Source organism: Magallana gigas, chromosome 2 (assembly GCF_963853765.1).
Source record: "Magallana gigas chromosome 2, xbMagGiga1.1, whole genome shotgun sequence".
Classification (NCBI taxonomy): domain Eukaryota; kingdom Metazoa; phylum Mollusca; class Bivalvia; order Ostreida; family Ostreidae; genus Magallana; species Magallana gigas.
In genome coordinates, this window is record NC_088854.1 from 546,762 (window position 1) to 571,209 (window position 24,448).

Below are 24,448 nucleotides of genomic sequence, written 5' to 3' on the forward strand. Positions count from 1 at the left end.
GTTAAAATTGGCCCAGTAGTTAATGAGAAGATGTTGGAAATGTGAAAAGTTTACGGACGGACAGACGGACGACAGACAAAATGTGATCAGAAAAGATCACTTGAGCTTTCAGCTCAGGTGAGCTAAAAAATAACAAAAAAATTAATATTGTAAAGTATTCGAATTTTACACTTATTTTTGCATACACGTAATCTTTGACATTGTACCTTCATGAAATAGTGTTTTTACACAGAATAAGAAAATCCTACGCAAGATATAGAACTAAATATTTGGTAGGGGTACACTGTTATATCACTTCTAATTACCTGTATTTTCGTTCTGCCCCCCTCCCCCACTTAATAAAGCGATCAAAATATTTGAGAGCATATAGGTACTATTTCTTCCTCAACTACTTACTAGTTATTGTATTTTTTTAAAATATAATAGTTATTGTATTTTATTAAAATAAATCCTACATGTATACATGTATATATATGTGAAGAAGAAAATTGCACCTCAATGCGCTCAATTTCTCAAATTAAAATTATTCAACGATTTAATTTGTCTTCTCCATTATCATTAAATTACTGTTGTTTACCTCGCGTAAACTCGTGACTTTTATAACTTTACTCACACTTGATTGATGAATACACTGGAATGAAAAATGTTGTCACGTGACATGTTAAAGAGGTATAAAAATCAATGTTACCGTATTGACAGGCACATCACTCTAATTTACTATGGCCCACCCATTATTTTTATTAAAAAATAACAAATGGCTACAAACCAGGATAATTTTCCGCTGTAATATTTTCTTAGGAATAGCGATAATTCTTTTATCCCCGCAACAGAAATGTGTCAGAACTATGGAAACTGTTTTAACGATGTCGTTTTTATTTACTTACATTTCACATTATTCATTGTATAAAGAGGGGGCCCCAGAGAGTAGTAATATACAGCATATCATTCTTTAATTTTTTTGTGTACAAGTATTAAACATACTCTTATTCATATAGAATTTCTAATGATCAACCAAAATTTCAGAGTCAATCGTAGAATTATAAGCAAGATGAGCTCAAAATTTTGCTAGGTTTGAGTCATATTTTGTTCACATGAGTTTATTACATTCAGCTTAAGATTTTTAATTTGGTATTTCGTATTCGGCATTTAAAATGGAAAAAAATGAATGGACCCATATCTGTGTACAAACATAGAATTGTGAACAAATCGCTGTATCTTGCTTATAATTCGAAGCTTAACACTCAAATATGGTACATGTAAGTAAATAGAAATTGTAAACAATTAAATACAAGAAACATGCACTATAAAAAATAAAGAACACAATTTATTTTTGAAAATGAATCATATACATGTATTAACCTATATATTTCCGTCAGCGATATTAAACTCTATTTAAACTGAATAAACTCGAGAAAATGCCGAGCATCTCAACAAAACATGTTGTATTATTCTACCATTACGCAAAAGATGATACCGAATTACCGATAGCCTGAATGAATTGCATTTTAGTTCTTTCTTAATACATCAGATGTTGCTTAATTTGCGCAGGTAAACAGTAAACTGTTTGATTTACCGAAGTCTCTGTTTGATTTAATACGTAAAAATCAGGAAATACAAGCGACAGTTCCCAGGTTAACGCAAAGCATAAATGAAAACGAAACGAAAACACAACAAGCTAACACCACCGTCATATGTGAAAACTGTCAACGCATTGAAATATTTAGCCTCAATTTACTTTATAAAATCGGCACCAATGTATTTTGCATGTTTCAAAGATTCCCTTCGTACACGAACTCTTGCACAACAAACAAATTCATCATTGTCAGATCGACCCGTTTATCATATAGTGTCATGGCTGCTTTAAACAAAGAACCTCGTTTTAGAATTATGGAATACGAGTCTTGGTAAAATGGGTAAGCAAACCCGGACCCGGGCAAAATAAAAGCCGGTAGATCGGCAATCGTCAATTCCAATTACGCATTATTTTGCAGCAATATTTACAGCGAATACAAATATACTGGTCAGATAATATCTTGAAATTTTAATGAGATTGGCAGATTAATAACTGTCAATCTTTAGTTTTGCCCTGGCCCAGCCATGCCTATTATTTTACCAAGACTCATGGATGCTATAAATTGCTTGAAACACGCCTTTTCTTTCTTATTATTTTAAAAACTCAGATTTGAAACAGAATTAGCCCATAATGTTTGCAATTTATATTTTCCTTCCCATAAGGATTATTCATGCTAAATTACGTTGAATTTGTCTCAGTAGTTCTTGAGAAAAAAGATTTTTTAAAATGCACCCCCCATTTTTTTTTTTTTACAGTTTTGAGGTTTACTCCGCTTTGAATCAAAATTTTTCTTTCATTTCTGCAATTTATATTCATCTTTCCATAAGAATGCTTTGAGCCAAATTTGGTTAAGTGGTTTTAGAGAAGAAGTTCAAAATGTGAAAAGTTTACAGACGGACAGACGGACGGACAGACGGACGACAGACAAAATGTGATCAGAATAGCTCACTTGAGCTTTCAGCTCAGGTGAGCTAAAAAGCGTAAACTGTTTCAAACCATTTTATATCGTATAAAACTAATAAATATTGAATTCATTGCTTATATTTAATTTTTTTCTCTTAATTGTAGATAAAAACGGTAATTTGACCTTTAAAATGACGTAAAATTGAACAAATTTCAAACGTAACGTAAGGCGTATTGATACATTTTTGACGTTAGTCTTACTATGACGTAGGCAACATTCTTTATATGAAATAAAATATTTCTTTAGCCAATCAGAAAGCACGTTACAACCAGAATTGAATTATTTAAATATAATGATATATATCACAAGAGCATGAAAATATTTGCTGCGTTAACTTAATCGCAATCCATTTGATTTAAAATTTCAATGCAAACCTTTACTTTACTATATCGTAAATGAACACACAGAGGTACAACTTAAGAAAAACATTGCACAAAATGTTATGTAAAAACCAATTGAGCCAACAGACAAGGTCATTATAAACGACAATAAGGTAAAAGTTACCATATTCACGATGCAGTCGACATATATCAGCAGTATCTATGTCCCAGGCACCCGAAGTCAGACATATGATGTGAGCAGTGTTTATTGAGGCGTCAACCCCACAGAATACGTCACATTTCTCCCCGACCATACCCCGGCAAGTCGATGACACATATCCGTTGGTTACGTCCAAGGGACATTTCATAGCTGAAAATAAGAACATGTATTTAGCATTTATATGACACGCTTAAATTATAGCAAAAATACAGTGTTCAGAGTGCAATTTATTTCCTTTTATGTTAATAAACAACTTACGACTGCACAGTCGCTGAGTGTCTGAGCTCCATACTCCTCCGGTAGTACATATTATGTTTTTAGAATCAATGACCGATATATATTTTTCATTACAAGTAAACGAACATATATTTCCTATTCGTCTTTCACAATTTTCAGATTGATGGCCATTTTCTATTGTTGCTGGACATAACTTTGCTATGAATAATATATATTTTTGAAAATTTTTACTTTCTTGTTTCGCAACATGATATAATATAAAATTTAGTAAGTATCATTCCAAGCTGAGTCAAGCTAAGATGCATTTTAAAAATATCTTATACTCTAGACTTTCTTTATTTCTTGTAAATTTTGATTACCAATGTTTCCTTACAAATGTTAGTTGATGTAATAAAATATCGTATATAGCAAGAATCACTTCTTACGTGTACATAAAGTATCAGTGTGAAGGTTCCACGTCCCATCAGATGTACACATCAATCTGTCAGATGTTGTAGGAATGAAACCATCAACGCAATAAAAAGTACATGAGTCTCCAGTCCTTCTACTACAGCTTGATGATAAAACAGCAGTACCCAGTGACAGTGGACACAACATTGCTACAGAATAAAAATCATTGATATATTAGCGAAAATTCTGACAAATATAGCATTTGATTTAAGACATTAAAGCTAAATCTTACGTAAACATAGTGTATCTGTATCAACGTTCCACTTTCCTTCAGATGTGCACACCATGGTTGATGAAGTCGGGAGATAGCCTTTCATGCAGTAGAAGGTACATAGATCCCCAATTTTTCTACTACAGCTTGGTGACAATACAGCATTGTCCAGATACATTGGACACAATGTCTCTAAAAATGATATGTAATTGTGCAGTGTATGTTTAATATTTTATTGCCTATAAATTTGAAAGAAAACATGTTTGGTTTAACATGTAAAAGAACCATTTAAATAGGTAACCGTCGTTGAGGAACATTCAGTTCTTGTAATCAATTAGCAAGTATCCAAATTTGCTTTTCTAGCTTCATTTCTAATATTGTTAGAGTAAGAAGAAAAAAAACCGATTTTATTATACGTATATCAGAATAATTCTTTAAATCCTTTGTACTGCTTAAAGCAAAATATACTGTAGTTGATCAATGTTCTTCATATTCTTAATGTTTCATTGTTAGTATTTTTCAAATATCTTAGAAAAACAAACCTTTGCACAATTCATCTATTGATGGAACCCATATTCCAGTAGTACTGCAAGTAGCTGTGGCAGTGCTAGCATTTCGATAGCCTGCTTTGCATTCAAAATTGCAAGTCAAACCTGGATACGGTCGGCAGTCGATGAAATTCACGGAATGATGCAACGTCTGACATCTAGAAACTAACGAATTGAGAGAGTTAATGCTACGACCTTGTGTAATACACGTTCATTTCATGTTTTAGTTCTTCAAGCTAAATTTCTAAAGTTTAAGAACACAAGTGGAATCTACTAACCTCCTTCACAGGTTAATTGGTCTGATTGAAGCTTAACGTTGTCTTGGCATCCACATGTCCTCCCGTTTGGAGTTGGAAAACAAAACGTACTACACAAACCATTTAGGTTCGAGCAACTGGAACTAACTATAACAAAATGCATAATATTAAAACTTTCAGCACAAGTTTGTACGATTGTTTCAATCTATATTTATAGCTGTTTTAGTAGCTGAAATATAATTTGGCCTATTTTGGCGGTTTTTAAAGATTCACCAAAATTAAAATTACGAAATGTACATTCTTCTATGTAGATATTGTTGAAATTTATGCATAGATTTTGGGAATATTTTTTTTATATTTCAATATGATAAAAAAGACATATATTGTTACATACATACACTGTTACATTTAAAAAAAGTAAGTTTACTCATAATTAACACCAATGTCAATAATCAAAGTACTGAGAGTACTGAAAGACGGGTTATTGAAAATTTGAATTTGTAATTGTCCTTAATTTCCTCGAATATGCTTCCAAAATTTATGAGTTTGAATTATTTGTTACAATCTATGTTAATTCAGCTTTTTTGCAATTGTCTGATACTTTATCTAAATTTTACTCTATCTCATCCTTCATAATTGTAGAAAATTGACACAACGGTATATTATGTAAAATAAGACCCTAAGGAATTTTTTTTAAAATTACTACTAACCGAGAAAAATCAAACAACTATATCAAAGTAGATAATTTTAATCATTAGATTTATTCAAAGTCGGACGGTATCTGTAATAAAAGTTTTATGAAAACCGCGAAAACTCTAAAACTGCTGAATTAACAAACAAAGTGAACATTTGTATACCGATAACAAACACAGGCACCTGACGTTAGAAATATTTTTTTACAATAAATTTCCAAAAACTTTGGCAATAAAAAAAATGTCACGGTCGCCATTTTGATTTTTAAGACCGACTTATCTGACACGATTTTCTTCATTTGCGATTCATGCAAAATTAATAGGTAAAAATAAATCCTTTCGCCACTTACTATTTTTTTGTGTAAACTCGTGCATCACCTACACTAATTACGATACAACCGTTCCTTTCATTAAAAATTCAGATCATACTCCGAAAATCAGAGACATAAACAACAGAGATTGTCAACTCCGCCATTAGCGTGTAAATGTTACGGGACCAACCTTACTTTGAGAAATACAAGTGCAACAGCAATCTTGTATAAGTCATTACATTTGAACCTGATAGTAAACATGAACACGAACCTGTAAATATTTTAAGCATGTTTTATTTATGAAATATTTACAAAAACTCTTTATTTAGTTTTTAAATTACTTTTTTAAAACTTATTGACTTTTCACAAAGTAATGGTAATGTATTATTTTACTCATGTCATGGTAATGTAATGCATTACTTCAAGAAAATTAAGTAATGGTTATGGTAATTTAATGCCCTCATTCATGAAGTAATGGTAATGTAATGCATTATTTTACACTGTAATTCACCCCAAGCCTGATTCCAACTAAGGCGGAAAACATGAACATTAACATTTAACCTGGTTCTTTAATCGATAAGATTGTATATATTATATGATGTAAAAGTCTTCCAAAATGTATAATCTATTATAGATTTTGCTTACAATGCATTGTTTAAAATTTAAATTCAGTTTAATCAACTAAAGAGCCAACGAACGAAAAGGCAAATTCAGACTTGTTTTTATTTTCTTTGTACACCTATTTAATTTGTAAAACATCTTTGTATAACCCGTCCCGACTATAACTTCGGCTTGCGCATGAAGTTTGGTAGTATTAAGGTTAAAGATTGTCAAAATAAAATTCACAACTTTTCAAAAATGGCACATTACGTTTGGGAACTTTGATTTCGATTCTACCATCAACCTCTTCTATTGATTAATGAGCTCGTACACCAACTGAATCGTCAACGGCGCTGTACATTCAGTTACGTAACTCATTCCACATTTGAACCCGAGGAAGAATGTTTTAATCAATAAAACTATTTGTTTATTTTCTAAATAGAATTTTGTTTATACACAAAGGACTTAAAAAGATTTTATGCGTGTTTTTATAATAAATATTTCTGAAATGCATGAAAACTTTCTGCACTATTTTCTTACGCGTAGACTCAATTCATGTGTTCTACGCGTGCCTTCCGGTTTGAGAATTCGGCTGACAGTAAACCAATAGACGGGGTCAGGTGACCCCGTCTTAAAGGCAAACAATAAAATAAATAAGAAATGAAATGTTTAAAACATCATTTTACATATGCACTTCAGGTTTGTACTTAACCTCAGTGACAGAGCTTTAGCTTGTGTTGTTTAAGGAAACAAGCGATTTATTATCAACTGCGGAGCTCAAAATTGTCTTAGAAATGGTTTTTTAATTAACAAAGAATCTAAATTTGATTTTTAACCAGGTTTCTTATTTTTTAGCATATATGAAGTTTCATTTAGTTATTTCTTTTAAAAATATTGAAGTATGTGAAGCCAAGATTGGAATCAAATGTTTCAGCTTAGTTAGGGAGACTTAGGATTTTTCCTAAAGTACATTTAATTTTCAGCTGTTTAAAATCAAATGATACTAGAGTTTTAATGAAGGAAATAGTATTCATTTAAAGTGAAAATAGTATTCATCCATGCAATTAATGGTAAACCTTGTCTGTAAGAGTCTGCCGAAGTTGTGATATGCCCAAAAAGACCGACTACGCAGCTATTTATAACACCTACCGTCTCGAATATCATCAGTGTAGATATCTAAACTATCTAGTCGCCCAATTTCGGGATAATCCAACATGAAAGGCACTTTTAAACCCGTTATTTTGTTGATTTTTGTTATTCGCCTGCAATATAGACACCAAACATTCTTCTTGTAAACATAGAAACAGTTGGGCGTATATTTTGTTTAATTTTATAAATTAAAGTAAAACAAATTATACTAAGAGTATGAAAAAACAAACTGTCGATTCCAAGCTGTGTAGTATAGAAACTGCCCATGGATCACAATACTCATTAAATGAGCATCATTATCAGTCGCCAGAACCTGACGATTTCCAGCATTGAGGTCAGATGATTCGATGCGGTTATAATACCCATCCGTCCAATACAATCGGTTTGCTATATAAGAAATGATTTAAGTTAGATACAACAAAGAACATCAATGATGTAAATTTCAAATGAAAATGTGTGCAAACTTTACTTTTAAAATCCAAAGTTAGCCCATTAGGCCATCCAATCTGTTTTTTTGCTATGAAGCTTTTGGATGTTCCATCCATATTTGCTCTAACAATTTGAGCTGTGTTTCCGAACTCTGTCCAAAACACATACCTAAAGGAAAACATTATCAGATACAAAGTTGCTCGAATACATTTAAAACTTTCAAAATCATACGATACATAGAATACAATTACTGTATGTAACTTTATATCCCCTTTCATTACTTTCATTTTAATAAACGCGTAAACCTGTTCCATTGAAATTAAAATAAATTTGCATTTTTAATGAAAAGTATTGTTGCACAATTACTGACTTAAAAGATAACGTAGGCAAAAAAGAGACTCAATGTTTTTTTATATTGAGTTTCTATGCATAGCAATCACAAATTATGATCAGTTCCGTAAAATCAATAAAATGTGCTCATCATTACATCCAAATATTAAATTAAATATTAGTCTAGTCTTTAAAATTCATGATATTATCTAACCAATTTTTACTAAGTTTGATATCTAATGAAAAATACTCTGTTTTTTTTTAAATATAGATCTTTGGGGGGATTACATGTTTTATCTAGCAATGATATTTATATGTTTTAATAATCATTCTACTTTGGTTGTAAAAAAATGTGTTCTCAAATAAAAGGAGAATCCTTTTAAAATGAAGCAATAATTTAATTGATTAAATTACCCTTTGGAGGAATAAAGAGCGATGTCTTTAGGACTATGGAGGTTATATATCAGCGTTTTATGGAGAGATGTAGATCTGTGAACTACTCCAATATAACTCTGGGATGTAGTAGGACCTACAGCCGTATAGTACAGATTACCCGTGGAGTAGTCGATGGCCAGACGGTCAGCATATGAAGACCCTGAAAACAGTGATTTAATGAAAATAGAAAAACGATAAATATTAGAATGGTACTAAAGATCAAAAAACAAAAACGCAGGAGTTTATAACGTGGTTTTAAGCTTTCCGCCTAGCCAGTGTAAATTTCTCCCACACGAAAATAACCACTTTTAGAGTACCCGAAACAGCTTCACAAGAAAGAAATCGATAATATACAAAGATTGTAATATATAAAAACAGACACCAGTAAGGATATAAAACCAGTTGTCATACTAGAACATCCTGGCAAATACATTTGCGTAATATGAACGGTTTAAATTGAATACCTGTTGTGTAGAAATAGGTTGTGTTGTCTCCTTGTAACGTTGTATATTTTATACTTTTCGTAAAGGTTTCGCAGTAGAAGAGAGTCGTTGTTGATTTTTCCAACACTAGTCCCGGGGATCTGTTTGCTGTTATTGGTAATTTTATCACAGTCCCAGTCTGAAAATCAACCTGGAGTATTCTTCCGTGCGTAAAATCAGTGACCACAATAAAATTCGACAAAAGAACATCTACAATTAAGATTTAGGTATTCGTCTAGCATAATCGATAACAATTTACACAGCCCAACACAATAGCATTTGAAATCTCTTTATAAAGCTAATCATTAACCCACACGGTCAAATCTAATATTTCTATTCATTTTTTTTACTCGATAAATATACACGTTTCTTGCTTGCTTTTTATGGGTTTACAATTATTGGTTTGTTTTTCAACAATTTTACATATAGATATATTTATTTTGTTAAAACATGTTATTATCTTATGTTTTAAATGAATATTCTGTGCCATTTTATTACGCTTAACGATTAGTTAAATCACGGAAATCACGAAATGACGCAAGCCAGTTTAACGTTATTAGTACCGTAACGTTAATTATTGGAATAATTATTTTCTACGGGAATTTATCAAATGAAATACTCAGTTATAACAAACAAATTCCTTGCTTCACTCTTAATGAACAATTTATAAGCAGTTTAAAGATTAAAAAAAAAAAAAAGACAGTAATAACCAAAATTTTGATTGATTTCAAGAAATAAATTAATTGTAAACCTAACAACAAGCCTAATCATTTTTTTCTACAATGTCGGCGATCCGTAAACATGTACGAATTTGTAAAGAAAGTATTACGTTCATTGTTTTAATAAATCAAAATGGAATGTTAACCGTTATCACAACTCTGGTCTTTTTGAAGGTGAAGACCAATATCACATTCACATCTGCGACCATTTTCCTCTGGAACACATAGTCCTCCGCAATGTCCGTTTTGTATATGACAGGTACCTGAATTTAGAAAAAGTAACTTAGACAAGCACTTTGTAAAACACACGATCTAAGTAAAAAAGGAGACTAAAATTCGTATTTATTCCTTTAGAATATCACCGTATTAGAGAAAATTGATGCAAACATTAAATATCTATAGTATTCGTTATAACATACTGTGAAAATATATATAAAATATGATGTCACTGACTTTAAAAACATTACGATTTTATAATTATTTATATTGTTATGGTTTTTTCTTTAATCTGATTTCACACCAAATAATCTTTACTACCTCGTCTATCCTCTTGCAAAGTTGAATCAAACACAGCGATATCCTTTGCATTTTGCACAGTATTAAATGTAATATCTGCGTTTTTAAAGATGCTTCGTGCAAAATAAATTTCCTTTTTGTTTATCCAACCAAAGAAGTCCTAAAACCAATTAAAATAGAATGATCTCTGCAAGTGTTACGTAAACCATGCCATATCTTATTTAAATATCTAAAATCTATTTAAAATAACCTTGTATGCAATAGTTTTTATGGCGCCTTTTGTGTTGATATGACTTTTGATATCTCTTCCATTTGTCATCGAACTTTTTATTACCGACCGATCTAGCCAGTATAATCTAGAATTAACAAAATAAAATGCATCAAATCAAGTATGTACACAGATGGACAAAAAAAAGGACCCTGAAAAAGCTAAGTATAAAGTAACATTGTTTAACTTATTTATGTATTTATAATCGGAATAGTATTTCCTAAAGTAGATTAATTTCATTAATGCTTTGAAATGCTGCTTTTGTCAAGCATATACCTAATTGCAACATTTTAAAGAGTCCATTTATAACCGTTAATTGACAAAACATTTTTTCTATACTTTGAACACCGAACGAAAATACAGTTTACCTGTTAGTTTTAACGTCAAACTGTAGAGAAGTTGGATTATGTAGGTTTGCAGCTGTTATTAAAACTTGTGGTATATCTCTTGTCCAGGATCCCTGGACTATTGTTCGTACTGATGTCCCCGAAATCCAGTATAGTACGCTTGCAGAAAATAAGTCGTAAAACATATAAATGGTAATGTTAATGTCTTGTAATGTTTTGATTAGCTTTGATGGTAATATATGAATCCGTTATTCATGCTTATTTACAAATGTATTTTTCAGTGATTATTTATGAATTTATTTCGGAGGACCAAGCAAACATAAGTTCAAGTCAAAATAATATGGTTTTCGTCGTTTTTGCCATTAGATAGAATAAGGGTTGTTTTATTTTGTAAAATAATATTGATAACAAATAAAATGAGATTTATATAGATTTATCCAAATTACACAAGGAACCAAAAGCAATTAGATCCACTGCATAAATAGCCTAACCGCATTTTATTCGCAGTTCGTTAACAAACTGGTGGGTTTTTGGTGACGCAGAACATTCCTTTCCGGAAATGACACAAATATGCATAACAAAAGAACTATTATTAAATAACGTTACCAATGCTTTCCCTACCCGTTGTGGGGATCTATTGTAAGAGACGTAGGTTCTTGCAGGTTGGTGTATACGGTAGCACTGGCTTGAGCATTGATTGAGAAGGACCGTATACTGGACAGAGTCGGCTCTATCCATCCAAGACGCTTTGAAATCCAGTCAAACGATAAGTCTGAAATAAGTTATTTCATAACAAATACAATTAATATCGAATATGTCGTTTATGACATTGAAGACATAATAACAATTTCAATTATTGCTTACTTATGACAACTGTCCCAAAATAGATTTTCAGAAAAGAAAACTGTTTGATAAAAAACAACTGGGGATGGGGTCAACCACCGCCGTCGTATTCAACATTCCCATTTTCTGCATTTATTCATAAAGACTGTTCATGACATAAAAATAAATACAGTTGGACTTGGATATCTCGAACACTGATATTTCTGATATCTCGAATACCATGGATATGTCGAAGTGATTTGTAAGTCTCAACTACTTTTTTTTAAAGTATTTTACTCTCGATATTTCAAATACTCGGATATCTCGAAAATTTTAAACAGTCCCATCTAGTTCAAGATTACGAGAAGTTTGACTGTATATAAGGTTTACTACACAACCCATCTGTCGTGCTATAAAAATATATGAACTTAAAAAACGGTAACCTATGCACATTTTTATTCATAAATATTTTACATTATATTTATTAATTTTTGTATAAACCAAAGATGTCAAATCCAAGATATCTGCCAGTAATGCTTGACGAATTTTCCTATACTGAGTATTTGCCTTGGTATTGATTAGTCAACCCGCGTTTTTGGTTACCCCGTTCTGAAAAGTTCTATCACTTTATTCTCTCACCAGAGGCTGTGCATCGCTCTATCCATTAAACTACAATCGCGCATTCAAGAAACAAACTGCCTTATTTTATTCATTACACATTTGTCTTAACTCAAATTCAATGTACATAGTCTAAGTAAGATCTACTCTTTGCGTGATTATTCAATATCATTCTTTTGCAATCATATATTTTAATACAAATTGCTATTGACTTGGATCTGCATATGCGTGTCCACCACCTTTCTCTTATTGCTTGCTATATCGGGGTTGATCGAAATTAAAGTAGAGTTTTGATTAATTTTATACAAACTACTTATCAGGTAAAATTAAACCATAGCTTACGAACATCATAGGTCTTGTGTTAACATACCATATGTGTAAGCAGTTACTCTTGTTGAGGCATGTTTGAGTTTATTAACAAAATGTCTTAATCTATAGGTATAGATATGCATATGTCTTCTGTTGATTTCTTTTGTTTAAGGTGACAATAAGTAACAATCTTTTAAGGTACCCATTGCTTGTATCCTCAATGCATAATATAGGCAAAAACGCTTACATTAAACATCTTGTATTTAGGGTTAAGCTATAATTCATATCCAATTGCTTCGGAAATTAATCATCTATTCTTTCCCTTTTTTGGGGGTTGGTGAAAGATGGTACCAACTATGAATTAGAAATTCCAAAATTTTAAACAAGAAGTCAACAATTAAGCATAGGAAAGGATCCCTGGTTTCTATTGTGAAGATATGTAGATAAAAAAATTTGCATTTTGATATTTTAAAAAACAACAGGCTGGTGTACTTAACTCTGATTTTTCAAATACTGCAAAGGTCAATAAAATTTCATTTTTAAATATGTTTTGTATGAAAAAAAAAATTTTCGATTGTTCTGTTGATGCTTGCATTTACTGTAAAGTCCTTATATTACGCGAATACTTAATTCCACAATCTAGCTTGTTTGTATAAAATCGCGAGAATGTAAAATCGCGAACGTGGAAATTCCTTTTTGTTTCTTATAGTTCTCATCTCTCAGAAAATAATGCAGAGATTTGAAATTCGCGAACGGTGCTTCTTGCGATTTTACGCGGATATTACTTTCTCGCGTTTAACTAGGAATCTTCAATATTGTATTATTTTTTTGTTGGTGTAACTGTATTTTGTAAATTTCAAATACTTGTAATCCTAACACGAAACAGATATGGTTTTGTTCATAATTTTACAATAAACTGGTTTATACTATCTTTTAAAATTTTAAGTAAAACACATTCAAGTTGGTCCCATTATGTTATTTACAGTATAAAGATATTTTATTGTATATAAATTTTACTGCAGTTATTATGTTCAGTCGTTTTTTATGAACAAAACGGAATAAAGGACAACTTAAGACATCATACACACCATAAATACGATAAATGTGTAGAGTAAAATTAATAATTTAAATGCATATCAGTGTTTTCCATTTATTTAGATTCTGTTTTATTTTTTATCCTCTCCAAAGAAATAGTAACTTAATTTTGCACTTAATTATTTAAAATAAGAAGCAATCCGATTGTACAAGTAAAAATAAATTCATGAGATAAATAATAAACATTGGCCAATCATATTCCAGCTCTGAAATATTGTTCATGATTTTATTTTTAGGTTAATATTTGAAGTCTATACCTGTCACTGTAGCTGATGAAACTGAAGTTAAAGTATTAGTTATTAATGATACAATGTCGTGTTTCTTTAAAGATCTGCTTCCACCGTCCACAAAGTAGATAGTTTTTGTCTTTGTATCCACATCAAATGTTTCAATATTAGTGACAGGAAGTTGAACTGAATGTAATACGCTTCTTTGACCATCGACAGAGTGTAATCTGTGCATCGCAAACATGGAGGCGTTGCTTACAATAAACATCCCATCCATAATATAAGATATATCTGAGATTAAAAAAATCACTTTGTACTCAAAATAATTCAACTTGTACCAAAAATGATGGTTCCGTTAAATTGAAACGATGATTTGCAAACTCACACACAAAGAAAAGTACTGTTTTTGTATTTGAAGGAAAATTCATGGTTCATCATCTGATTGCTGTAAAAATTAACGTCGATAAGTGTGTTACCTGTACACGTTTTACCGTCACGATTCAGTTCAAAGCCATCGGAACATACACATGTTGGTCCTGACTTCGTGTTTATGCATATATGGTCACAATGGAGGGTTAAACACGGATCTGTCAATAATGAAAAAAAATATGAGCTGTGTTTGTTTACAATTGTCCTGTTTAAATGACTGATGTGTAAAATGGCGCTCCTCAATGACAAACAACAGTTGTGGTACAGTTCCAACAAGTTTTCCTTTTAAAGGAATGATCGGCAATAAAGATATATAGATAGCTAGAAGTAATCAACATGATCAGTTTGATATAAAATAATTTTAAAAAGTACTGTATTTTTACAAAATATAGAATATTTTGAATCTGTACACCATAATTTCATCATTATAAACCGTCAACAAATTTAATTTTGAAATAAATTTGGGGAAAGCCGTTCGTAAACTCCTTGTCTAGTTTTATATTTTAAACGTAATTATTAAATGTTAATGTATCTTCTTCTTCAGAATACTGAGAAGGGCTCTTCAAATAGCATTAACACATTAACAAAGAAAGAGTGGTATTAAAATAATATAATGCGACTGAAAAACATTGAATGCCATCATAAATTGCTATTGAGGTCGTATTATAACGTAACCTTGTTTATAAATCAAGCTAGCTTCTATTATGCAACATCAGTAGATCGAGGTCAGTTCATGGAGCATCTTCTTATGATCGAGGTCAGTTCACCGAGGTCAACTGCATAACTGAATGAATCTTCCCATCGATATTCTTACGCGTGAGACAAAATTTGCATTCTTGAATTAACAGTTCGAACTGTATTTAATGTATGTTTGCATTTCTTAAGGTAAATGAATTGAAATAAAACTGAGTAAAATGTTATATAAATACTGAACCAAATCTTCAAGTTTTTATAAGAACTTCTTATGCAAGCGGAATGTGTGTGCACGTGGAAGCATTTGCCGGATGCCTCATATGGACACAACAGTGATCGGCCGAAGCCGATCACAAAAATTGGTGAATCTGGAACATGACAGTAGATCAATGTAGCTTAGCTGTGTCAATTTACTTCTTTTTACCTATAACTTTTCTTATAATAATCTGAACAGGTAAAATTTCTTCACTGAAATTTGTTTAGGTTAGTAACATAAAATGAATTGATTTTCTTTATCCGGCGGTGGTATGACTTTTTCAAACTTTCAGAATATTTAAAGTTCAAATATTAGACATACATTTGAACTATTCACCTGACTGAGGCAACTTCGAACATAAATCGTTGTACAAAAAAATTGTTATACGTAGTCTTGCATTGTTATCAAAAGATATATTCAAAAGCAATTAACGTTTTATCTTAAAACTAGTATATCTAGCGGGCTTTAATATAGAAGTAAGAATGTGTTATATCTAATTAATCAAAAAAACCATAACTTGTTATATTTAGTTCTATACTATTACGCATGCGTATTTACTATAAAAAAAACAACACATGCATGGCTCGCAAAGATTCTCCTGGACAGGTTTGTTGATAGAATATGTCGTTTCTACTTCTCATAGGTAATAATTGTTCATAGTTTTAAAATCACCGGAATTATTTTGTAAGCAAGTATTTTGCGTTTTATCACAGAGGTTGCTACAAATTATATTCATTTTGTAAGTGAGGCGTTTTAACGGGTCATTTGACATATTTATTTATGTTTTAAAATGAACTGATATTGGCAAACCATTTATAAATTATCGAGAAAATTGATCATGGGTTCCGTTTAAAAAGTCCCTTTTACACTGTATTTCATGATGACCGTAGTCGGGCGAAGATTTTGTAGTTTTCAGCACGTGTCAATTACTATCAATCAAAGTCCACGTGGTACAAATAAACGATTAGATAGATCAGATTAATCCGGTTTGTACCACCCTTAAATTTCCGGAAGCTCATAATAACATTAATTAGGGATTTGAAAGGGATTTTTGTGTACTTCATCTGTCACAATCAACATAATTTCTTATTTTCTTATGATACAGTGGGTAAATCTGAAGTTAAACACACAACCTGTTTTTCGGCTCTACTGTTTCTTTAAGCAACGGTTCATCTAAGTTATTTTTAGCAGTATAACGTTTTGTTAAGACATCTTGATTTTTTTTAGCAATTTAACAAACAAAACTAGGATCTGAAATTGGATTTTCCGAAGTGTAAATATAAAGCTAGACTTTTTTCGATTAGATAGATATCAGATTAATTAATGGATGCACTACTTTAACGAGAATGAACTTGAACTTTAACCAATCCCTTCATGTCATAAGCAATCGAGCGATCGTTATGTTAAGTAAGAACGTTCAGTGTTTCTTCATAAGAAAGGGGCAATCGGTTTTTGGAACGCAGTTCGCAGTTCGCAATTGAATAATGAACCGCGTTCTAGAACGCAGTTCGCAATTCAAAATTTAAAATTCATATTTGCGGCAAATAATTTTCAGGGGCATCTACTAGCGGTATTTCACTACCACCGTAAAAGTATGCTGATGCAGTTATCTATAGTTTTTGAGAATCTGGCTTATATGCAATTGAATAGTAAACTGCGTTCGCAGTTCGCAATTCAAAATTCATATTTAAGGCTCAAAATTTTCAGGGGCATTTATTGGTGGTATACCACTGCTACCATGAAAATTTGGTGAAGTTGTCATCTCTAGTTTTTGAGATTTTGGCTTTTTCACAATTGAATAGTGAACTGCGTTCTAGAACGCAGTTCGCAATTCAAAATTTAGAATTCTCATTTGGGGCCCGACATTTTTAGGGGCATCTACTAGTGGTATTTCACTACTACTGTAAAAATTAGTGATGCAGTTATCTATAGTTTTTGAGAATTGGGCTTATATGCAATTGAATAGTGAACTGTGTTCTAGAACGCAGTTCGCAATTTTAAAATTTAAGATTCATATTTGGGGCTCAAAATTTCCAGGGGCATTTACTGATGGTATACCACTGCCACCGTGAAAATTTGGTGGTCTACTCTGGTTTGTGAGATTTTGGCCTTTTCGCAGTTGAATAGTGAACTGCGTTCTAGAACGCAGTTCACTATTCAATTGTAAAATGCGAACTGCGTTCCAAAAACCGATTGCCTAAGAAAGGTATAGACTGGAAAGTATAACATTCATCTCTTCAGTGACCTAGATTTGCTCAATTGGATCAAAATCATGTCACATCCTTAAGTAAGTAAGAACTTTCAATGATTCTCCATAAGAAAGATTTTATGAAAGACCGGATACGAATGTTCCATTTTTGGGAGTTGATTTTAATCAACTCTCCTATGCAGTTACTCTGGCAAACCGAAAGTGAAACAGTGTTTGGACCTAAGCACAAATCATCACCGCTGACAAGACTTAGTTCTTGAAAATAAAAGAACAAGTTGCTGTCCTTTAAAAAAGGACTACAATACATGGACCATTTGCATGGGTTTCCAACGAAAACGTGTAAGCCTTAAGATTATCTGAGATTCCACCGACTCTAGCCCTCTGCTTTTAACCACTAAATTTGTACGTTGTATAACGTATACATTATGTATAGCCCTGACTTTTTATCTCAGAATTTAAAGGGTTCATACTTCTAAAATAATTATGATCTATCTATGAATGAAGTTTGCATGTATAGTATCGGGCATTCGGTGAATTCTACTATTTGCGCACACATTACGATTCGCACTACTTTGTTAACTATGCAGTGACAGCTTTGTGTAAATTAAAAATTTCATATTTTGATGCATTTTTCTTGAGATTTAAATTTTTATACAGTGACATAATTATTCAATTATACCTAAATGTTTAAAAAAAACTTTAATCAATACGAACAACTTAAGTATTTTTATAGTCTCATGTATTCCTACGCCAGATTTTAATATAGCCTCGTTCAACCAAACGCTCGGCTGTCTCCGTAAATCTCCGACAAACAGAGAGGCTCTCTTGCTTGTCGGAGATAAACGGAGACAGCCGAGCGTCTGGTTGAACGAGACTAGAGTTCGATATCAACAGTGCTTGGATCCATACAATTTTTAGAATTGCTTCGATTACTTATTCATAGTTTGAAATCTATGGCATAATCCTGTTATTTACTTCGCGAAGTAAATTAGTTTGACGTTGTTGACGTTAACGTCAAATCTATTTGCATAATATCTGTGTACTCTGTTTCCTATTTCACTCTATCTACTCGACCCAACATGACTTTAATTCCACACATTTCGACTCCTGTCATTTTTGGCCCGTACAACTAGTATCCATTTATTCCGTAATAACAATTAAACTTGTAGCCATTTATTCTGTAAACAGGATTACATAGGCCTAGATATATAGTTTCATAAATATAGCTTTTCATTTAAAAGCGAAGCGAATAACAGGAGTAAATACCGACGCAAACCCTTGGAACTTATTCGCCGCTTCGCGAAGCTAATAACAAGAGTATATATATATATATACAGAGGCGAAGTAAATAACAGGAGTATATATATACCGAGACATATCATTCTAAATAGCTCCCCAAGAGGAAGATTATCCGGGAAAAGGGTTTCTTTGGGGGAGAGATATATAAAACATGGGGCTTGGTAATTTTTGGGGGGAGTGCACATTTTAAAACAGTTTCATAAATATAACTTTTCATTTAAAAGCGGAGACAGGAGTAAATATCGACGAAAACCTTGAAATTTACTCATAACTAGCACAATCAATAGGCAATGAAATGTTGTCAGTCAAGGTAGAAACTTTAATGGTCCTTAATTGCATTTGTTCCTGAGAAGAATTCAATGTTTTACAATACAAGAGAAGGCAAACGGGATATTTACCGATAGAAGTAGGGATATATATAGTTAATGCTCGACAATTTCCGTAACCGGATATTGTTATACGTTACGGAGAAATTAAGGGAATGTCATCTTTTAAAATCATTTATTTCATATATATTAAGTGAAGGATTACGAACATACTTTGATACTATAATAATAACGTGTTAGCCTAAAAGTCGATTATAGAAATTCTTAATCCAAGCAGAAATTTTATCAGAGAGGATAACTCTTTCAATACCGATAACTCTAGTTTATGAAAAGCGGAGGCGGATTGAGTTTTATACCATGAGTATAATAATTGAAATGAAAAGGTAACATAACCAATTACCTACACTAAAACCACAATAAGAATGAAAATCTTATGGATGTTTTTACGGAATAAATGAATATATGCTTGTGGACACCGACAATGACTGGAATGGAAATGTGTGCTGAATGTGTATAATTGAAGTAAGAATGCACATTAAATGTCATTGTGAAAACTTCTGACACATTTGACGATAACGTCAACAACGTCAAACTTATTTACTTCGCGAAGTAAATAACAGGATAATGCCAAATCTATCTTTAAATATTACACAACATGATTCATATGGGGTTTCTCGAAATTCTTGTCGGAAAAGTCTAAAAATTCATATAATAAAAAAGAGCCTAATTCAAATACAGACTAGAAACTAATTGCCATGCAAGATAAGTTGATTTTAATTAAATGATAATCGATAAAATCAACTCCCTTCAGTACTTCAGTACTTTGATTCTTCAAGTGACCTTGCACTCGCCCAAATGATCTTGGGTCAAAACACACATTTGCAACCTTTGTGTGACGGTAGAACTTTTAATTTTTTTCTCCAAACAAAAACTATAAACCACGTACAATTGAACACAGACAGCCGACGGACGGACAAACGAGAAATGACCACTTAAGCTTGTAATCTATCTATTTCATCCAATTTTATGTGAACTAAAACACGATTACAAGAAACTGTAACAAAAGACCGATGGGGCATATCGCCCACTTGATTAATTTAGTTTAGTAAAGTACATCTTGTAAAGTACATTATACAAGCTTAAAGAAAAACGTTATCTCTGTGTATTTTTTTGGACTTTTTAAGAAGATAATTTTTTAGTTTTTTCTTTCATTTGTATTCAAACGTTGACACATATTACATTTTGACTCCCACCCTGCCGCAAAGGATCAGGTTCAAACGTAAATCTTAAATACCTGAGGGTGATTTTTCACGAGTTTTTGCTTTTTTTTTGGGTAAAATTGTTTTAGAAAAGAAGGTTTTTGTATATTTTCTTCTTTTCTTTTATTGCTATGTAAAATCTGAACGCACAGTGTGGTTGCAGCCTACTGTCAAGGATCATTTGCACTACCTTAAGATGCTTCAACACAAGTGCCATTTTTATGGCGAAATATTTTGAGCAAAAGATTGGAAAAGGTTTTTAAAAGATTCTCCATTTTTTCATATGAACAAATATTTTAATTCCCTTATGGTCGGACTTTGACTAAGGTGGGTTCACAAATTTCCTTGCATGTAATACTTATGCATTTGATTACCAGTAAAGTGTTATAAAAGATTTAAAAAGAAAAGAACATTATGCCATATATATAATATAAAAAACATACATTGTTTACCTTTAAATGATTTTGTGGACTCTGTGTGATACACATTAACTGTATACGGTTGTCCTGATGGAAACTTGCTAATGTCGAGCAATGCGTCGGATGTTATATCAATTTCGTAAAGATTCATGGTATTTAAGCTGACAACATACAGCGAATCCTGGAAAAAGAGTATTAACTTAGTTTTTTGATATTGTTTTGTTACTGGAAGTTCATATATGAAATGAAAAATTAAACACACGTGCGCACACATTCACGCACACATTACATAAACAAAAACAAAAAAAATTATTAAAAAAATTAACCATTTTAAATATTAGTCTCAAAAAGCTAATAATTGTAGGTTTCAACCAATTGATAAACGGGACGTTTAAATTTCAGTCCTGTCAGTTTCAGTCGCTTTATATTTCGACCAATCGATAAGCGGGGCATATAAATTTCAGGCCTCTCTGTTTCTATAGAGCTATGAATTAACGATAAGTTTCCGTACGAAACAGAGGGGAACATACTCCATAGATGTAAATACATGTATTTGTTTTTAAATTTGCAAAATTCTGCGATAACATAAATCTTTTTTATAGCATTTAAACTCATGACAATAGACTGTAAAATAATACAAGTTTTAATTTGTGTAGTTATTGTATCAAATATTAATATTGTTCAACAATTAAACGCTTTATATCGGGAAACGTACCTATGTTTGCTTTGCAAACGGCAGTTGCAAGTCGCAAGTAAAACGTATCGACGTCTTTTAAGAGAGCTGCTGGGAAAAATATCTAGTTTTCGAATTTTTGTTTTCTATGGTCATGTACTGAGACAAATTTACCGTAGGCAAGTGAATATTAAAACGTCAAAAGTACACGAATATACAGAAAACCGTTACTCTACAATTTCTGCTTTAGATATAAGACTAGCTTAACTGGACAACCAGTTGTGACTGAGACTTTAGTATATATTACTTCATGGTAGATAAGGCTTGACAGTGGCACTTCGTTCATACGTCTGATGACCCTCCTGTTGGACCCGTCGTAATCACAGCCCTCCAATGTCTGTCTGTCGTGATCTGCCCAGTACAGCTTGTCGTTGTCAGTATCCACGGTCAGGGAGACAACCCTTAATATGCCTCTATATACAATGACCACTCTGTCCTGTCCGTCTAAGGAGGCCCTCTCAATTCGTGGATTTGGACCATTATCGGAGAAAAACATCAATCTGTTCGTAAAGAAAATTATACCTACAGTTCGCAGTTTATCTTCTATGAATTGCATGCACTATAAAATCTCAAGTAAATAGCAGTCATTGGTTAAATGCGGTATTATAATAAGGATTCGGTCCAAAGGGTGATCACACATAACTTGAGTCAATAAAAATCCAACTTGATTTGTCATACAATTATTTATCAATAAACTTACAAGTAATCCCTTACGTTTTTAACATAATAAAACCCAACCACCACTGACTACTTGCACCAAAAATAAAATTCCTTCTGCATGCGCATGTCGCAGGCCTAGAACGACTACAAACCACACAATCTCTATCGGTAAAGTATTTGCAACAAAAAAAAACAAGAAATACCCTGGACATCAAAGAAAAATACTTTTAACAACTATATATGTAATTTGAAATATTTACCCATCCTCAGGATCCAAAGCGAGTCCTTTAGGGTTATATAAATCCTTTTGAATGACAACTTTAAAAATCATCTCTCTAAAGTCGTATGCTGGTTTCAAAGCAATCCAATTATGCAAAGAATCGCACCAATACAAGTTACCCGTAATATAGTCAAAGGCGATTTGTTCAATTTCTGCATACATTTTATTGTACACAGTTGAAAAATTCGGAACTTCATGATCATCTTGCCAGATAAAAATGGTATTATTTTGGGCTACAAAAAAGACTCCTTTGTTTGGATCGGATGCTAGGCTTGTGATCTTTATGTCAGATGGATATATTGTTAATAGATCCGCAACACTGAAGGGGCTTGTTGAGTTCTCTGGATTTTCTGTTACTTCTTTTATTGATGCAGGGTTGTGCATTCCAACAATTAGTCCTTGTTCGCTTAGAAAACCTGAACATTTATATTTATTTTAATTACGTTCGGCATTGAAAACAATTTTATTTATTCAATACAAAAATTCAAAAATGTCAAAAACTAAACAATTTATTTAATTCAAAACTCCATTTCAGAAACAGTTCAATTGTATCAAAAATAGTTTACAAGATTGGGGTACATTTTAGTAAAACCATATTAATCATTGAGGGCATGGAAAAGGTATAGGACTAAACGCTTAAGGTATAGCATTCAGTCCCATCTCAGCTACATTACAGTCACCTTATCCATGCGCGGATCTAGAGGGGGGGTCGGGGGGGTCCCGACCCCCCCCTGGAAAATGAAAATTTATTAAATTTACATAGTAAAATTATCGCGAAAATATGCCTCGGACCCCCCCCCCCCCCCCCCCCTGGCAAACACAATTATCCTTCGGACCCCCCCTGAAAAAATTTTCTGGATCCGCGCATGTTATCTTCTGAATGGAATTCAATTCTAACGCTAGAAAGGAGCACTCGATTATATAATTATTTGATGTTAACATATTGTGCTTGGTATAACATTTGTAAGTATTTTCCAATTTGAATATCCGTACAACGTTTGTTTTTGTTCCTGTAAAAACTTATCCGGGCAAAAATGATGATGTATCGAGATCACGTGACAGCCGTCGGAGATGGCCGCTTAAAAATTCTGTCCGGTGTTTGGTTGATATATAGCCTAAAAAGGATCTTATTCCGTAAAAGTTGATTGATGTGTGTGTGTCATTGATTTATGTTGGATTCTATACATCAAAAATCGAGATCAGGGTGCAACAAACACACATGCAATGGAACCTGGAATTAAATCAAATAATCTAAGGAAAAACTCTGAGAAGAGTTCACAGCAGAGTGCGGCCAAAACCCAGACCCAGACCCAGACAAAGACCAACTCCCGACAGCTTGCAAAACCGGTTCATACCTCGACTCAAGTACCGTTAAATGATCCGCCAGAAGTAAATGTAACGGTGTCACGTTCTTTGAAAAATTTGCAAAATAATTTTAAGGAGATGCGAGATAACCAACAAGGTCTCAATGAAAACCTTAAATACGTCGGTGAGCAAGCGGAGTGCAATTATGATGATATTTCTACACTCAAGACCGAAAACATCAATCTACGCAGAGAGCTAGAGCTTTTGCGATCAGTGGTTATTCGTATGGATCGGAGGATGTCCATAATGGACAACGAAATAACCGATCTTCGATCCAGGTCTATGCGGGATAACATCCTGATACACAATTTCAAGTATACCCCTAACGAGGACTTAGCTGCCAGCATGCCGGCGCTCATAAAACAAACACTTGGGGTAGATGTCAGCTTCG

General features: G+C 32.5%; 1 protein-coding gene across 4 annotated transcripts in view; it reads right to left on the bottom strand.

Annotated features, from left to right (window-relative positions):
- Positions 1 to 2,892: 2,892 nt before the first annotated feature.
- The window catches only part of LOC105345552 (low-density lipoprotein receptor-related protein 4), a 34,349-nt gene continuing 12,793 nt past the window's right edge, over positions 2,893 to 24,448 (bottom strand). The window contains exons 2-22 of one of the 4 annotated variants that reach the window (XM_066074389.1): positions 22,673 to 23,108; positions 22,000 to 22,252; positions 21,053 to 21,200; positions 14,606 to 14,716; positions 14,160 to 14,420; positions 11,680 to 11,830; positions 11,080 to 11,217; positions 10,694 to 10,799; positions 10,465 to 10,603; positions 10,074 to 10,190; positions 9,191 to 9,418; positions 8,706 to 8,886; positions 8,002 to 8,129; positions 7,763 to 7,919; positions 7,533 to 7,645; positions 4,802 to 4,927; positions 4,518 to 4,688; positions 3,997 to 4,167; positions 3,740 to 3,913; positions 3,336 to 3,512; positions 2,893 to 3,227 (exon numbers count right to left, since the gene is read on the bottom strand). In XM_066074389.1, coding sequence (XP_065930461.1) covers positions 2,914 to 3,227; positions 3,336 to 3,512; positions 3,740 to 3,913; positions 3,997 to 4,167; positions 4,518 to 4,688; positions 4,802 to 4,927; positions 7,533 to 7,645; positions 7,763 to 7,919; positions 8,002 to 8,129; positions 8,706 to 8,886; positions 9,191 to 9,418; positions 10,074 to 10,190; positions 10,465 to 10,603; positions 10,694 to 10,799; positions 11,080 to 11,217; positions 11,680 to 11,830; positions 14,160 to 14,420; positions 14,606 to 14,716; positions 21,053 to 21,200; positions 22,000 to 22,252; positions 22,673 to 23,108 — 3,800 coding nt within the window. In that variant the 3' untranslated portion in view covers positions 2,893 to 2,913. Of the gene's footprint in view, positions 3,228 to 3,335; positions 3,513 to 3,739; positions 3,914 to 3,996; positions 4,168 to 4,517; positions 4,689 to 4,798; positions 4,928 to 7,532; positions 7,646 to 7,762; positions 7,920 to 8,001; positions 8,130 to 8,705; positions 8,887 to 9,190; positions 9,419 to 10,073; positions 10,191 to 10,464; positions 10,604 to 10,693; positions 10,800 to 11,079; positions 11,218 to 11,679; positions 11,831 to 14,159; positions 14,421 to 14,605; positions 14,717 to 21,052; positions 21,201 to 21,999; positions 22,253 to 22,672; positions 23,109 to 24,448 lie in introns of those variants that run through there. The other 3 variants (XM_066074390.1, XM_066074391.1, XM_066074392.1) reach the window with 3 other exon arrangements.